At 52.4% G+C, this 15,383-nt stretch overlaps 6 protein-coding genes and 1 non-coding gene across 7 annotated transcripts; 4 read left to right on the top strand and 3 right to left on the bottom strand.

Moving 5' to 3' along the window:
• The first annotated feature begins 68 nt into the window (after window positions 1-68).
• Window positions 69-2,351, top strand: NCU10538 (hypothetical protein). Its single transcript, XM_001727917.2, has 3 exons — window positions 69-419; window positions 544-1,430; window positions 1,499-2,351. Exons 2-3 carry the CDS (start codon window positions 865-867, stop codon window positions 2,247-2,249), a joined length of 1,317 nt encoding a protein of 438 aa, XP_001727969.2. The 5' UTR covers window positions 69-419; window positions 544-864; the 3' UTR covers window positions 2,250-2,351.
• A 455-nt stretch (window positions 2,352-2,806) lies between these two features.
• Window positions 2,807-4,434, top strand: NCU10539 (hypothetical protein). Its single transcript, XM_001727918.2, has 2 exons — window positions 2,807-3,282; window positions 3,500-4,434. Exons 1-2 carry the CDS (start codon window positions 2,870-2,872, stop codon window positions 4,296-4,298), a joined length of 1,212 nt encoding a protein of 403 aa, XP_001727970.2. The 5' UTR covers window positions 2,807-2,869; the 3' UTR covers window positions 4,299-4,434.
• A 45-nt stretch (window positions 4,435-4,479) lies between these two features.
• Window positions 4,480-6,961, bottom strand: NCU09990 (hypothetical protein; the record flags this gene model as incomplete). The annotated part of the gene is made up of 4 exons (XM_953206.2): window positions 4,480-4,678; window positions 4,764-6,241; window positions 6,303-6,766; window positions 6,845-6,961. The coding sequence occupies 4 exons, from the start codon at window positions 6,959-6,961 to the stop codon at window positions 4,611-4,613; spliced, it is 2,127 nt and encodes a 708-aa protein (XP_958299.2). The 3' UTR covers window positions 4,480-4,610.
• A 991-nt stretch (window positions 6,962-7,952) lies between these two features.
• On the top strand, window positions 7,953-8,990 carry NCU12050 (hypothetical protein). Its single transcript, XM_011397034.1, has 2 exons — window positions 7,953-8,276; window positions 8,354-8,990. Exons 1-2 carry the CDS (start codon window positions 7,984-7,986, stop codon window positions 8,838-8,840), a joined length of 780 nt encoding a protein of 259 aa, XP_011395336.1. The 5' UTR covers window positions 7,953-7,983; the 3' UTR covers window positions 8,841-8,990.
• Window positions 8,991-9,035: 45 nt separating this feature from the next.
• Window positions 9,036-10,158, top strand: NCU12051 (hypothetical protein; the record flags this gene model as incomplete). Its single annotated transcript, XM_011397035.1, has 2 exons — window positions 9,036-9,138; window positions 9,203-10,158. 2 exons carry the CDS (start codon window positions 9,036-9,038, stop codon window positions 10,156-10,158), a joined length of 1,059 nt encoding a protein of 352 aa, XP_011395337.1.
• A 908-nt stretch (window positions 10,159-11,066) lies between these two features.
• NCU15354 lies at window positions 11,067-11,156 on the bottom strand. The gene has a single exon. It is a non-coding gene; the product is annotated as a tRNA-Pro (tRNA).
• Window positions 11,157-11,306: 150 nt separating this feature from the next.
• On the bottom strand, window positions 11,307-13,783 carry NCU09992 (serine peptidase). The gene is made up of 3 exons (XM_953208.2): window positions 12,358-13,783; window positions 11,946-12,302; window positions 11,307-11,886 (listed from the first exon to the last, which is right to left on the bottom strand). The coding sequence occupies exons 1-3, from the start codon at window positions 13,179-13,181 to the stop codon at window positions 11,424-11,426; spliced, it is 1,644 nt and encodes a 547-aa protein (XP_958301.1). The 5' UTR covers window positions 13,182-13,783; the 3' UTR covers window positions 11,307-11,423.
• Window positions 13,784-15,383: the final 1,600 nt, after the last annotated feature.

The raw sequence follows: 15,383 nt of genomic DNA, 5'->3' as shown, positions 1-15,383 counted from the left end.
GAATGACAGCATCTCATTTCTCCCTGTCCCGAACTTGCGAACCGACGAAATCCTAGGCGCCAACCCGATACTGATGCACTTCGCCCAGCAGACATTGATGTTGCGAATCAACTCCCTTGGGCAGATCCCGGATACTTTATGGGCTGAAAGGTTTCCTGGATGCGGCTTTGGCGGCAACAGGCAGCGAAGCAAAACGGATGGAATGGGTTGCCGAAATTCTCTACCGCCAACCACAGTCAGCAAGATGGCAGCGGCACAAGATTGGCAAAGATAAAGATACTTATCTGACCGGCGCAAACTTCCCGAGAATCTAGCCGTCCTGCCCTCCTAGACCCTGGGACCGTTTCCAGCTTTGCGGTGGACGCCGTCGGGTGGCACAGCACACTGCCTGGTTGCACAAGATGGCTTACGGCACAAAGGTACGTACCTCCGCTTCCTTTCCCGCTCTCAACAGCCGATAGGTTATCAACAAACAAGGGATGCCCATTGCCCAACCAGGCTCCGGGGTCGCGACCATTGCAGAAGACTAACTGAACCTCACAGCTACCGTTGCCTTATCCGATCTGCCTTGGACGAGGCACATGTTGGCTGTCGTCCATGTTGACGGCCCATTATCCCAATTTAGATATTTGTCAATTCTCAACTGCAAGAAGATGCCTTCAACCTACCCCCAGCGATTCGAGATTCCACGGAATTGTGGCCGGTATAAGAATGCTTGTATATTCTCTCACCAACGCTGTATTCCCTTCCCTCTCCAGACTTTATCTCGTCGTACATCAAACATAAAGACCGTGCCTTTTTGTGTCCATTCGCCGCGGCACCACAAACCACATTGACAGCTCTTAGTCTATAACACCCATCAACATGACCACAGACGCCTTCCAAGAGGATACCAACCCGGAATCAATACCCGCGTCTCCAACTGCAGACGATATCATTGCAGCATTTCTCGCAAGGCAAGACGACATAGTCATGTACGGGCAGTGTCAGGAAGACTACTCAAGTCCCTCTCTGGATGAAGACCCCCGAGGCCAGCAGGAGCGCCTCTTCACCCCCAGCAACACATTCAACAATGCCCTACTGAGTCCGCCTTTGATGTCTTTGGCAGGTTTCCAACAAGACTTCCAGCTCCCATCTCCTCCACAATCCCGTTCCGCAAGTCCATCAGGGAGCGATGAACCTGCGTCTCAACATCGTCGCACATCCTCCTACCCAAGAAAGACAGGCAGAAACGGCGGAACTCATGTTAGGAGACACACCACATTGAGTACGAGTTCAAAGGGGTACATGGCGCATACTCCCATGGTCCCACGCAAAGCGGAGGATTGGGAGCCTTGGAAAAACGTCATCCACCAATTGTACATTGTGCAAAACCACATCCTCAAGGACATCATCGTCATCATGGAAAATACCTACCACTTCAAAGCAACGTAAGTGGTCCTTGTTCCTGGGATTGACTTTCAAGGAAGCAAGACTGACAAAGCCGGGCTGCACACAGACCAAAGATGTACAAAAACCAATTCGCTAGATGGAACTTCTTCAAGTATGCCATCAAGCGAAGATCACGCTCGGGAACGGACACGTGCTCTGGCTCGGATGCTTCTGAAAGCACAGAGCAACCTTGGATGATCGATCAAAACCACAAGCCTGAAGACATGCAAGCCGACACTCCTATCTTTCACAACGATTCTGACAGCCACATTAGCGCATACCCGTCTCACTACCTTGATGACGGTCTCTCTGCGTCCCAAAAGTCATCCTATCGCTTTCCGTTTCCTCAGGAGGAGCTGGTCCCTTTTTGTCTCGATTCAGAGTCCTCTTCATTGGCTCAACAAATGATCATGACCGACCTCGAAGGCAAGGACTTGGCAACCAAATGGAACAGAGGTGACTTTGGTCCTGACTTTGCTCACCGCTTACATAGCCTATACAACAAGGCCTCAGCCATGTCAGACTCGAGTCAATCCTCGAAAAAGGTTTCAAAAGCAATCCAACGTATCTACTGTGGCTGGATGAGCGACTATTACGAGTCTACACAACAATGGTCAGAAGTGTTTGAGTGGAAGAAGAGGGGGTTGTCCATGACTTCGAACCAGCAGTATGTGGCCTGCTCGATGCGCTTGGAGGAGATGATGCGAGATCATGGGTCACCGGAAGAGGCTGAAGAGTTGAGAAGGGCAAGGATAGATATCGGGTGGTTGATGAGCGGTGTGTTGCCGGGATTGTTTGAATGTCTTGTAGCGAGATGAAGGAGGTTTTGGGCTCTGGTATCTGAGTGGATAGACTATATCGTAGCAACTTGTGAAGAAACAATTCCCCACAAGTCATCATCCAGTTTTCATTAATCTCAGATCATGGAAGTGACCAAGTCCGAGAGAGGTGTATAAATCCTATCCCCATCCCAGCTCAGTAAACCGGCAGGCTTCCTGGAATTCTTTATGTCCCCCCCATTTTCTCTGTTTACCTTTCATCTCTCTTTTTCTTTTCATCCGCATTTTCCTTTTTTTCTTTTTTTTTTCCTTGGTGGACACAGGAAAAGGAACCGGACGGATCTCAAACTCTCTTCTCTTGGTCTTACCGACGTCGCCAGATGGTCGGAAGTCACAGAGAACCATGACGGCCCTTGGCGTTGGTGTTTTTGGCCCCCACAAAGCGTGAGACCGACTGGACGGCACGCAGGTCGATCCGTGGAACAGAACATATCTACACAGTGTTCCTGTATGTTAAAGTGTGGTTTATGAAGAAGATCTTCCCGTATTCGTTCACTCCCCGCTCACCTAGCCCTCCACCTCCAGCATCGCAACGAGCTGAGCGGTCTCGAGCTTATGCCCGTTCGGTCTCAGTCATATCTGGGCTTCGATCACTTATTATGCGGTATAACATCACCAAACAATCTCTAAAAGTACAACTTACCACAATCACTTCCTCCATCCTCCCCCTGTTCAACACCATTACCTCAACCGCAATCATGACTGTAACCGCGCATTTGTACCATCCCGACTTTCTCCCCGCCTGCCAAACCGGCGATTTTGAAGCCGTCACCAAGATCCTCAATCACGAGACTCCACAGGTATCAACAGCCCAGCTACAAGACGGTCTCACAGAAGCTGTACAGGGAGGGCATCTCGCCGTAGCAGACGTCTTGCTCTCTAGCGGAGCCAGTGTGAATCGGACAGCCATTCACCGTGCAATTCTCCGCGGCGACCCAGCTACATTCAAAGTCTTTATCAAAAATGGGTGGGATGTTAACACGACTGAGTTTGAGGAGGGGACGGCGCTTAGGTATGTGTTTACTTACCCTACCTTACCTAGGTTACCTTACGTTTGCCCATTGCAACGCAACGCAAACCTCCTGCCTGTCCCATCGTCACCAAATTATCTCTCGTTCCTAGGTAGTTACTTACCTACCTACTCACCCTATTACTATCACTTAAGAAAGAAAAAAAAAAAAAAAAGGCTAACCAGTGACATACGGCACACTTCCGCGACCCTGCTGCAGAAGATCCGTCGGGAACCCGCCCCTTATGCACTTTCTTCTCACCCACGGCAACGCAGACCCCAACCTCCTCTCCATGCCCCCCATGAGAGGCAGAACTCGCCGCGCCGCCTCGGCATTCACCACCGCCATCGTCGCCGAAGGCCAACCAGGCGCCGACGCCATTCGCGCCCTTTTGGCTCACGGCGCCGAGTTAGAGCCCAACATGCTCCATAGCGCCATCGAGGCTAGTTGCAGATGGAGGAACGTTCCTATGAGCAAAGACCACGCCTGCGCGGAGAGGGTCCGATTGCTCATTGATGCTGCTGCTGCACAAAAAATCAAAGAGGGGGACAAGGAAAAGGACAAGGGCGTTCAGTGGTACTTGAACTATCTTGACCCCAAGAAAAAGGGCACGCCGCTGCATTGTGCGATTTGGTGGAGGAGGCTGGAGACGGTGCAGGTGTTGGTGGGGGAAGGAGCGGTTGTGGCGGGGTCGGCGTTGTATAGGGGGATGACGGTGATACAGGCGGCGAGGAGGAGGGCGGAGATGATGGACGGTCAAGGCCATGAGGAGGCCAAGAGGATCTGGGAGTGGTTGACGGGGAGGAGGTGGGAGGATCGCGGTAGGGAGAAGGAGGAGATCGAGGATGGGGAAGATGGGGAGGAGAGTAGCACCTTGACGGCGGAGGAGAACGGGGCGGAAGTGGCTGAGAATTGTGCATGTGGTGAAAACACCTCTACGGGGATGGGGAGAGATAGACCGTACCTAGGGTTTGGAGCGTTGGATATGAAGCTGACATTGTTCGGTCATAATAACTAGAATAAGGTAGTCTAGAAGCCCGCGCGATTTTTTTTTTCTTTTTTCAAAACGGTCGCGGGAAGGTTGTACTTGACGTGGTGGGTGAGCGAGTCGATAGCATGGGTTCCTGGGAAAATCAAGAAGAGGAGTTAAACACGTTTACTAAGCTCGTGAGTAGGTACCCAGATTGACCACATCAATTCTTTTCACCAATCACTACCTAACTGTACGTTGGAACAACAAAGTGAACAAGTACCTCTAATGAATACTAGGGTACCTAGGCGAGTGGCGGCGGGTCAAAGGTATAGGGCCCTCCCACAAAGATCCCACTCTTCACTTCGGTGAAAAGGAATACACCAAGCAGCCAGCTTGTCGGTAGCCACCCACACCCCCGTTGTTGCCTGTATCGAACGTCCGTCAGCTAAGGACTCATGAGGAGCGCTTGACCTCGACCAAATTGGAGAGGCCGGACAAGAGAAGACTTACAATTCTTCCAATCGTTGTAAAGTAACTCATAACACCCATCCTTCCCGTCCACACCCCCGGCGCCCAACGGCCTCCTCGGCTCCTGCTCTGCCACACCACCCGCCAACACACACCCATCCTTCCACTCAACGCGCATCTTCAACTTCATCCCCGTCCGTCCCCACATATGCACATCCTCCCATGCTTTGCTATCCTTGCTCATCTTCTCCGGCAACTTGAGTTCGCTGCCGCACGCCACCTTGGCAGCCTGCTTGACTGACCCCTCGTGCACGTCAAAGTGCTTCGGCCACTGTGACTCGAGGTAGCATTGCTGCTCCTGGAGGGCCAGGGGCGTACCGCCGCTGTCGGAAGAAGAACCAGGAGGGATAATGTGGTACGAATAAGTGCCACAGGTAACGTCCAGAGAACCGGAGAGGGCCATGACGTTTTGTTCGCCGCCTGTATGACCGCATGGAGAGTCGGCGATGGCGCGGTAGGCTTCAGCGCAGCTCATGGGACAGCCGGATTGTGCGGAGGAATGGGAAGGTCGCCATTGCAGGGAGACGCGGTAGTCTTTGTAAGTGTCTGGGGTTGTGGGTGGTGATCGTTTATTGGAGATGGAGTGGGAGGGCTTGACTTGTTTCAGCACGGGGATCTTGTTGCCCTTTGAGTCGACAATCCAAGAGCGGGAAGAGGCAGGCTGGCGGTCAACTTCGGAGCAGAAGTTGCTGATGACGTTGTATTCGGAGCCGTCAAAGATGTTCCAGGGCAGGATGCCTGGCTGGTTCATCTGGCATTCGGGATGGGCGGTGGCGGTTGGGACCACAGGTCCTCCTCCTGCAGGTCCCGGCCAGGCAATGGTGGTGACGGTCTGAATCGAGGTCGTCTGAGTGACACAGCTTCCACAACTGGTTTTGCAAGCGAAGAACTGGGCGCCCACTTCGGTGCAGGTTGCTTGGCAAGCCGTTGCGGTACTGGTGCACGATGTCGCTGTGGTAGTAGTAATCTGCTTGGAATTATCTAGGATGTCCTTGGGAATAATGTTCCTTCCGCTCAGGGGAACGTTATCGATGATATTGTGGACGCCCAAGGCAAAGACGAGGACGATGATGTCGTCGAAGACTCCCGGTGGCATCTCCAGTAACGGGGCATAGTCCTTTGCGATGTCAATTGCACGCTGAGCTGCCGCGGTCAGAGGGGCTCGGAGCTTGGAGAGGAGGTCGGGGGTGGCAACTCGGATGAGAGTCAGATCGTGCAGAGGTCCACCGGGAGTGGCCATCTCGACGGCTCCCCGAACACCACACACTACGGCGCCATACTTGGTATCGCGCTTTGATCCCTGCTCTGCGTTAAAGTCGCTGCCTTCTTTGCAGTCTGTTGTTCGGCGCATGATTTCGGACAGGCGGCTAGCCAGGGATGCGTCTAGGGTGATGATGGTGTCTCCAGCAACCGCGTCTTTGTCATTGCCTGTAACGGCAGTGGCGCTGGGGGTGACAAGGCTGAGGGATGGAGTTAGCATGTGGGAGACCATGAAGATAGTTGAGTACGAGGCCAACATACCCGGTAACTGTGGTCGGATCTGGAGCCATGGTCACCGTCACCACAGCGGTCCCAGCCGCAGATACGGTCAGTGGCACACCATTAGTGATGGCAGTAACCTGAGTAGCCTGGGCGGCAGGAAGAAACTGGGATAAGGGGACTTCGTGCTGCTGACTTAACATTTCTTGGGCGATGAAAACGGAAGCAATTCCTACGAACAAGCCACCAAGAAGCAAGACAAAGCGCGAAACGATGCGTGAGAAGTCTCGGCGACTGACGCTGCTGTCGACTTCCAAGTCGGCCTCGCGGAGGATTCCCCTTACATATTGGAAGCAAAGGTTGTCGACAGTCGGACAGTCCTTCAGAGCGTCGTTGATCTTTTTCTTGACATCTGGGGAGACGGCAACCAGGAATCCACGTTCATGGTCATCATCCTTGGCGGAAAGCCAGACTGTGTTTGAGGGCAGGGTTGAGGGGGGGTTCCGCTGTGTGATGAGTGTCAGTGGTAGTTCCGAATGTCTGTGTGAAAAGAGGACTTGGAGGATCCGGGTCTGGTGGCTTACAAGGGGTGTGTACTGGTCAAGAGCTCCAAGGTCAAGCACTTGGTTTGCTGTTGCCAAAGTCAAGAGGGAAAGAAAGCCCAACCCACGCTCGAAGGCGTGTCTAGCAAGCCACCGCATCTTGGTGCCGGGAACTGGGGTGGACGAGACAATGGAACAATGTGTTTAGCTGAAGGTTGATGATTGCGGTGTTAAGATGGTGTGGTTTGGCTGATTGAGCTGCTTTGAGACTTGATTGAAGATGGACACAGCCATCTTATATGCTCAGGCTGTCGTCTGAAGCCATTCTTCATGACATTCCTGCTCACTGTGCCCCTCGCAAGCTCAATGAAGCTGAGGTGGTGGCATTGGTGGCATTGGTGACATGCTTCTTCACACCTTGCCGCCGACACACCTACATCATGACGAGAAGTCAGGCGAAGTCTCATGTTGAACAGTTGGCGCCTGGTACAGTGTGTGTGTGGATGTTGTTGTTTTCTTTGGAAATGTCAGCGAGGCTGATCGTCGCTAGAAGGTCTCGATGGGATCAGATGCAAGAAGACCTACATACCGCTCGTTCCTTGGCATTTCGCTGCTCCTGAATGGAGTCGTAACCGGCGCGGATTGGAATCCAACGACATTGCATGAAACACAAGTTGAGGGGCTTAAAACCTGAGGATTGCTGTGGATCTCGATGTCACCGCCCCCGAAAAGTTACACGGAAGGATCGAATGCAGGTGGATGGATGTTGGTAGTTCAGGTCACATTGACTCATGATGGCCGGTTGCCGAATCTAGCAGGAGCCGTCGGCCCGGCCCTTGGCTCTTGTTTGGTGTCCGCGGCCCCCACAAGCCGCACGTCAAAGGCACAGCAACAGCAGCATGCAGGGCCATTTGTGAGGAACAAGGAAGAATAAAGAGACGACACTTCTACTCTCACTCCGTCTCTTCACCGTTCGGCAGTTGGTTCTTAAACTCAACACCCCGCCAACTTGAGTAGCATTCATTCCCACCACAACAACCCGACTGCAGGAAATTGACTATTTTGAGCGCGTGTCCTTAGCTGGGGGCCTCTTTCCACACTACAACCTTTAGCTGACCATTACTTTTCTCCCTTCTCTAACTCGACATTGAGCATACTTGCGCCTCACCAACACATTGATCATGGCTGCGGAAAGCGACTTCATCACCGCTTGCGAGACCGGCAACGTCGAAGCGGTTACCAAAATCCTCGAAAACGAAGTCGTATCGGATGACCAACTGCAGAAAGGCCTGTCCAGCGCTGCTTGGAGTAGTCGCCCTGCTGTGGCCGACATCTTGCTTTCCAAAGGCGCAAAGGTTGACCGGTCGAGCTTCGTGGGAAGTGTCACCCGCGGCGATCCGACCATGTTCGAACTCTTCATCAAGTACGGCTTTGACATCAACTCGACCGAGTTTGAAGATGGTACAGCACTTCGGTAGGATCATCTCAACTCCCCAGCATCGTTATATGAAGCCACTACAGCGAGGATGCTAACTTCACCATTGGAACCAGAATGTCTGTTGGCAAGGAGAACCTCATGCGCTGGCTCCTCGCGCATGGTGCGGACCCCAACGTTGCTCATGATCAGGCCCCCTCGCCCCTCGTCTCAGCTGTGGTCGCCAAGGAAGGTGGTGATGCCATGCGTCTCCTTTTAGAGCACGGCGCAGCGTTAGAGCCCAACATCCTTCATTGTGTCATCGGGTCCAGAGAACGGAACAAGATGTCAGATATCAGAGAAAGGGTGCAACAACTGGTCCGGGCCGGGGCCGACATCAACCACATTGATCCCAAAAGAAAGGGAACACCACTGCACTGTGCCGCATGGCACTACAGAGGCGACATTGTGGAAGCGCTTATTGAGTTAGGAGCAGATCCCAACGTCGTCTTCAACGGCCGTACGGCAGCGGATGTGGCCAAAGACAAGAGTCAGGAGCACAAGGCTTACCTGACGATTTACGACTTTCTGAAAACCAAGACGAAGGTTACTCCGGGGGAGTAAGATACCTAGAATACGTCTCTTCAAGATCATGTATAAGAGATCTAGCCGCTTTCCAGTTCTTCTCTCCAGTCAGGCTTCACCCTTCACACTCATCACTGCCCTTAGTACAATCCCAACTTCTCAGTCTTTACGCACCTGGATATAACCTGTGTTGTACATTACATCCACACTTATCCACTCCTACATGCTCACGAGATGAAGACATCCTTGGTCCCTCTTACGACGCGAGGCAGCTTGGTGCTTCTTGTGGCCCTCATCGTCCTCAGCGCCTCTACGCTCCTGTCTTTATCAGGTAGAGGTAGGTCGAACTTCGAAAGTGATGGCCATTGTCAACCTCATGAGAGGTGCTAACTGAGTTACAGCCAACTTCGCCGGAGGTCAGACTCATTTGTCACTCAAACGGTCTCCCAAGTTCCTCAGTCTGCCACCTCTTCCCTTCAAGAAGCGAGATGGATGCGGGAACCCAAGCCAAGGCCAAAAGGCCTGCGGCGCTTGCAGACCCCCTGTAGCGTTCACCACTGCCGACTCCTTTTCTGCGCGAGCGTATCACGTCCAGGCCGGGCATGAAGCCATCAATGTCTCCTCCGCTTTTCTGGTAGCAGAGCGAACAATTACCGAACCGACCCCCGGCAAGGAGGATGAGTTTATGTTCAACGAAATCCCCAAAGCAACCCAAATGGTATGGGAAGTCCCAGAAGGCACCGACGTGAACACGGCCCTGTTCACCCCTTTTGACGGAAATGAAGCCATCAGCGTCGGCACCAGCCATCTCTGCGGGTGCACCTCTCTGGTGATCATCAGCCAACGCGGCGTCTACACCACGCATTACTGGGAGAACATCTCGTTCGACCCGGATGATGATTTTCGCCTGACAGTCAAGGGGGTCAAGGAAACCAACGAGCAAGTGTTTGTGCGGACCGTGCTTACGCCGCTCCAAAACGGCGCAAGTCGCCGCACCGTCGTCTCCCAGGAGAAGCTGGATCCACGCAAGATCGGGAACGCAGAGGGCGATAACATCAGAGCCTTCTTGGTGAGGCCTGATGGGCCAGCTAATGATCAGTACGTGGAGGACTATCGGCAGAAGTGGTCGCGGATCAAGAGTACGGTGGGAGGAATTGTCAGCCTGTTGGACCCTAATACGGAAGCAGGAAGGGCGAGGTGGCAGGAGGTGATTTATGAGCCCACGGATAACCAGCGCGTCCTGGCTAATCAGGCGAACGGACGGATTCTCATCAAGTATGACCCGGACCATGAAGGGAAGAAGAAGGTTATCCTTTGGGTGGAGAGGAATAAGATCTATGAGCATGAATGGAACTAGGCAGACAGGCAGGTCTTTCTCATACCTACCTACCTACACCCCAGGGATCCCTTCTCAAGCCGAGGAACCATTCAATGCATTTCGGGGACATATCCCAGGAACAAGCTTTCATTACATCACATAGGTAGCTTGACACGATGCCTCTTTTAAGACAAGAAATACATTGTTGGATGAAATGAGGTAGCAACAAAAATTTACATATTCTGTATGCGTAAAACTCTCGCCTCTTTGCATTAGACATCGTAATCTAGCCCCATTCTTCAGTTACCTTAGCAACCGAATCATCTTATTCTAGTCCTCTTGGAAATATCCAGCAGTACGTAATGTGCTCCCTCTCCCTCGGGGTCTGGCTGGTATGGTATAATGTGCTATACCCCCCCACCGACTCTGCCTGCCAACCTCACTCTCGTCCGACTCCGATGTCTCCTCGAGCGAGAAGGAACACACACCATTATCATCATATCCTCCTCGGACATAATTTTGCGTGGTGCTAAAGTAGATGAGGAGAGCATACGTAAAAGCGAAAAAAAAAAAAAAAAAAAAAAAAAAAAAAAAAAAAAAAAAAGGAAGTTGCGAGGATTTGATTGAGGGTACAGTACCTACAAGACGAGTGAGTCAAAGGACAAAAAGGGGAAAGAAAGGTAATAGATAGATAGATAGATTGTCGATTTTTTAGAAATTCGCTAAATAGACCGACTTTAAACTGCACGCACGCATTTAGAGGTAGGACAACCATGTCACAACTCTTCTATCCTTTGACAAAAACGATATAAGTCAAGTTTTCATAAAATGAGCGTCGTTACTAAGGGAAGAAAGAAAGAAAGGTAAAAGAGGAAAGAAAGAAAGAAAGAAAAGAAGAAGAAACAAGAAAAATGTGTATAAAGAAAAAAAAAGAAGGGAAAAAAGTCGGGGCCACCCGGGGATTGAACCCGGGACCTCTCGCAAGAATGCTCAGGATTGAACCCTAAGCGAGAATCATACCACTAGACCAGCGGCCCTACTGTTATTGGATGGTTGAAGTGCACAGACTTGGGGTTTACATATCCCCAAACCTGACTGCAGACATCCATCTTGATCTTGGTACATAATTTGGAAATTGCAGACTATCGTCACCACGTATCACCAACCATCATCCACCATCCATATTAACCAGCTGTCGAGAAGAATACTATCATTACGTTTATACTCTCATTAGGTATGTACATGAAGGCATTCAATCATAGGTACTCAACACTCATATGTACAGCAACATCCAACCCTCTCCCTCACCGAGTCCGAGTGATCCCCCTTTTCTTGTAAAAGTCCGCCACCCACTGTCCCATCTGGGCAACCTCCTCCTCTGCAACCTTCTTGATGCCCTCGTTGGCGCTCCAGTTGGGACCGTAAAAGTCGGAGCAGTGGGTACCGCCCTCGATGACGCGAACCTGGTGGTTCTTGTTGCCCTTGAAGGGACCACCGGGCCGGAACTTGGACGACAGGGTAACGTCTCTCCAGGGATCAAGGGAACCGTTGGCCTGCATGATGCGCGTGCCGTTGGTGTGCTTCCAGCCGCCCGTCCACTTGTTGACGTCCTCGGCGCGCTTGCCTTGCTTGATGCCGTAGGTGGCGTTGGAGCCCTTCTCGGCGGGGAACCACAACGGACACTGCTTGCGCCAGTAGTCGGCGTCGACGAGGCGAGAGACAATGGAGGGGCGGCCGAGGGGGGCGCCGTCTTGCCACCACTCGAAGCTGTTGCGTGCATGTCAGCATAAAGGAACGGTAGCCCCAAAGGGAGAAAGAACACGTACGGCTCATTGCAGAGGAACCAATTCCACTGGCGGTTGTAGGCGTTGTCGACCGACAAGTCGTGGAAAATGGGGTTGGAAGCGTTCTGGTTCTGGAAGCAGAGAACGTTATCCTCGCCCTTGAAAGCGTCGTAGCCAGAAGACTCGCAGGTGCCAGGAAGAGATTCCTCGACGAACCACTTGGCGTATCCGTCGAGGGCCTTCTTGATGCCAACACCGAGAGGCCCAGGGACCTTGTTGGTCGAGTTGGGCCAGACGTTCTCGACGTAGTCGCAGAAGCGGTAGTAAGGGTTGTAACCGGTGATCTTTTCCGAGTAGAACTGGGTGGATTGCCAGCTCCAGGGGCCGCTCTCAATGGCACTGCAGACAATTGGTCAACATCAATTTGCTTGGCAGACAGTTCAAAACAACTTACGAAGCAAAATCGGCATCAGTCAAGTTCTGCAGCTTGAACTTGGACTTGAGCTCACGCTTGGCCTTGGGAGTACCATGCAGCAACACGGAATCGACATAGTCAATAACAGCGGTCAAATCCTTGGTGCAGTTCTGCGGCGTCGCTTCCAGGACAGGGACGAAATAGGTCCAAAAGTGTCCTAGGGTTTCGACCACACCAGAAGTGCCATGATACGCCCAGAAGGTGCCCGGGTACAGCGCCTCCAGCCAACCGGCCAGGGCGCCCGAGTACGAACCACCGGAGAAGATCCAGGGGGCGTTGGCAGGCTTGCTGCCGTTGGTCTTGTCGAAGGGCAGGTCAATGTGCTCGGCAAAGTAGTTGATGTCCTTCAACGAGTTCTCCAGCGTCAAATACTGCAGATTCTTGACTGTCAACTCGTCGAAGGGGCTGGAGTTGCCCCAGTATCTGTGCTCCATGATCACCACGGCTGCGCCCATGTCCTTGGCCATCCAGCCGGCCAGACGCTGGTCGGAGAGGTACGACTTGTTGAAACCATCGGCGGCCTGCTCGCCGGGGTTGACGAGGATGATGGGCGAGCCGGGGCCCTTCCAGTATTGGAAGCCATACCAGAAACGCTGCTTGAAGGTGCCGAGCTCGGGGGTGTTGTGGTCGATCAGCTGGTCGAAGGTGCCGTAGCCGGAAGTGCCCTCGACTTCGGCGCGCTTGTTGAGGGACTCGATGTGGTCGTCGATGGGGCCGATTTCCATGCCGAGGGTCTTGAAGAAGGCGGCATGGGCGGTGGAGGCGGCCGCTAGAAGCGCGGTGGCGGCGGAGAAGAACCTCATGTTGCCGGTGATCTTGCCTCACTCGCGGGGAGCAAGAGGTGAGGGCAAGAAGGGGGAGGGTGAAGAGAGGGTGGGAGGAGAGGAAGGGAGGGCGGCCATGACTTGTGACGGGACCAACGGGCGCTCTTATATCGCCAACCCGACAGACGTGGATCGTTTGATAGATCCACTTGGCCCAAGTATAATTCTCCGAACATGGAAGGAGCTGTTGGGACGGGAACACGAATTGACTTTTTACTTGTCGTTCCTGGTTGTCATCCGCCGTGCCATTGGCCGCTGGGAATGTAACCGATGACTGGAGCCAACTGGAGGAAGCCAACCACCTCCCACGGTTGAGTTAGGTTGTGAGCAATAGAAATTGGGGTGGTGGTGGTGGTGGTGGTGGTGGTGGCACGCGAGAAGGCGAAGGGAAGGGTTGCAGAACCGGGCATCCTCCACCTTCCGCATCTTGACGGTTGACCGTCCGGGCTTGAGCCGGGATATGTCATGGTAACCACGGCAGGGCAGTGCAGGGGGGCAAAGCGACCTGCCAAGTTGAATCAAGCATCTGGCCGGGGTCCCCCGCGATGATGGAGACCCCAATTCCAACACAGATATCTCGCGATAGGTGTCTTGGAAGCATTGTGACCAGATGGTTAAGGGGAAATGAAAAAAAGAATAAAAAACATAACCGCATGGCTCCGTCTCGACACTCCCGACATCGTCTCTCTTGCCGCGCCCGTCATAGCAGCGGCCCCCCCAAAAGTTCCTTCCGTACTAGGTGCCCGGGCGATCGCTTGTCGGTGCAGTGCGCTCGCTCACAGCGGGGCCGTAACGATCGCCAAGCGATTGGTCACCCCGCCCCGGGGCACTATCTTTCCCCAGCTTTGGTACCTTCTGGATCGGGAATAGACCAACTCGGTCGTCATCGACCTCTGCTTGGACAATTTATTAAGGACAGCTGATGATTTGCAATGGCGAAAGTGCAGCCTCGGCAGATGAAGACCTCGTTTATTGCCTAGGAAGATGACCTCGCTCTGGTCGATTGACGGCGTGGGAAGCCATATTGACCGCCGCAACGGGAGTTTGTCGGTCAAAGTTGATTCAGACCTAGTGTATTCACTCTTTTTTTGCGGAGCGGGCGTCCGATAATAGTCAAATTGACGAGGGTCTTTTGTTGTTCAGAGGCAATGAATTTCGGAGTAGAAAATCGACATGATTTGGAAAACAGACGTTGTAAAGTGAAGACCACAGGCAGCTGATGCAGGTTGGGACGGGATCAAATCAATTGAAATGACAAGACGATATACAATTTCGGGCCATCATTGATATCGGCAGCTCGGAAGACGGCAGATCACGAGTGGAGTTTCCGCAGCGCGCCAAGGCCCGGGACGCTAACCCTCGCTCAAGACAAAATGGATGACACCCAAGTTTCAGTCTTGATGTTGCACCCGGCCAAAGGGTGTGGTTCTGGATGGAGGACTTGGGTGTCATTGATTTTGTCCTGAGCGAGGCGAAAGTTGTCATCAATTTGGGCAAGGTTCATCCATATTGAACCCTAACCCACTGAACCGGACAACAGTTGCGAAGAGAAGAATGGGTCGGGGGTCTAGACACTCTGCTCCTCCTTTTTTTTTTTTTTTTTTTTTTTTTTTTTTTTTTTTTTTTTTTCCTTCTCTTTCTCATGAACTTTCAAAGGACCAGGAACCTACTACAAGACCTGTCCTTACAAAAACCGTCCAAGTCTTTTTTTTTTTGTCTCTACTGTTCTTGCAACAAACCTTTGACCCGAGACATAGGTATGCTCATCTGATCAAAGGTCTCGGCCCTCCTCCAGTTCGTCGACAAGGTCACAATGTCCCTGCGTCACAAGCGCGGTACGCTACATATATCAATGACAATATAGTTTCATTCCAAGCGCTAGGGCTACCTAGACTAGTATTCTCCATGCCTTCGTGTCTCATTCATCATCATTCATCCTGTCCACTACAAGGTCTGTCCGTCTGTCCCTTGATCCCATTCCAAGCAGTGTATTCCAATCACATGGTTACTTCATTATCCAGTCTGATGTGTCCCGCTTCAGTACCTACCCAGTCCCTTCAAAACATCAACGCCCCACATGAACAAAAGGAAGAAGAGAGATGCTGTTCTGTGTATTGTTTAACGAACGACCTAAGGTCCAGACTGACACGGTCAATGACGGCGACCGGCAGGTAGGTAACG

This window comes from Neurospora crassa, linkage group VII, assembly GCF_000182925.2.
Source record: "Neurospora crassa OR74A linkage group VII, whole genome shotgun sequence".
Lineage (NCBI taxonomy): Eukaryota > Fungi > Ascomycota > Sordariomycetes > Sordariales > Sordariaceae > Neurospora > Neurospora crassa.
The sequence above is the reverse complement of the archived record's forward strand: the minus strand, read 5'-3'. Positions and strand labels throughout refer to the sequence as shown.

Excerpts from the sequence above, each read along its gene's own strand:
- NCU09992 (XM_953208.2), bottom strand. The coding sequence starts at position 13,181 with ATGAGGTTCTTCTCCGCCGCCACCGCGCTTCTAGCGGCCGCCTCCACC. Across the intron at positions 12,303-12,357 it reads ACTGATGCCGATTTTGCTTC|TGCCATTGAGAGCGGCCCCT; the intron begins GTAAGTTGTTTT and ends AATTGTCTGCAG. Across the intron at positions 11,887-11,945 it reads TGGTTCCTCTGCAATGAGCC|CTTCGAGTGGTGGCAAGACG; the intron begins GTACGTGTTCTT and ends TGCACGCAACAG.
- NCU10538 (XM_001727917.2), top strand. The coding sequence starts at position 865 with ATGACCACAGACGCCTTCCAAGAGGATACCAACCCGGAATCAATACCC. Across the intron at positions 1,431-1,498 it reads ACCTACCACTTCAAAGCAAC|ACCAAAGATGTACAAAAACC; the intron begins GTAAGTGGTCCT and ends GGCTGCACACAG.
- NCU10539 (XM_001727918.2), top strand. The coding sequence starts at position 2,870 with ATGCGGTATAACATCACCAAACAATCTCTAAAAGTACAACTTACCACA. Across the intron at positions 3,283-3,499 it reads GAGGAGGGGACGGCGCTTAG|AAGATCCGTCGGGAACCCGC; the intron begins GTATGTGTTTAC and ends ACCCTGCTGCAG.
- NCU12050 (XM_011397034.1), top strand. The coding sequence starts at position 7,984 with ATGGCTGCGGAAAGCGACTTCATCACCGCTTGCGAGACCGGCAACGTC. Across the intron at positions 8,277-8,353 it reads GAAGATGGTACAGCACTTCG|AATGTCTGTTGGCAAGGAGA; the intron begins GTAGGATCATCT and ends CATTGGAACCAG.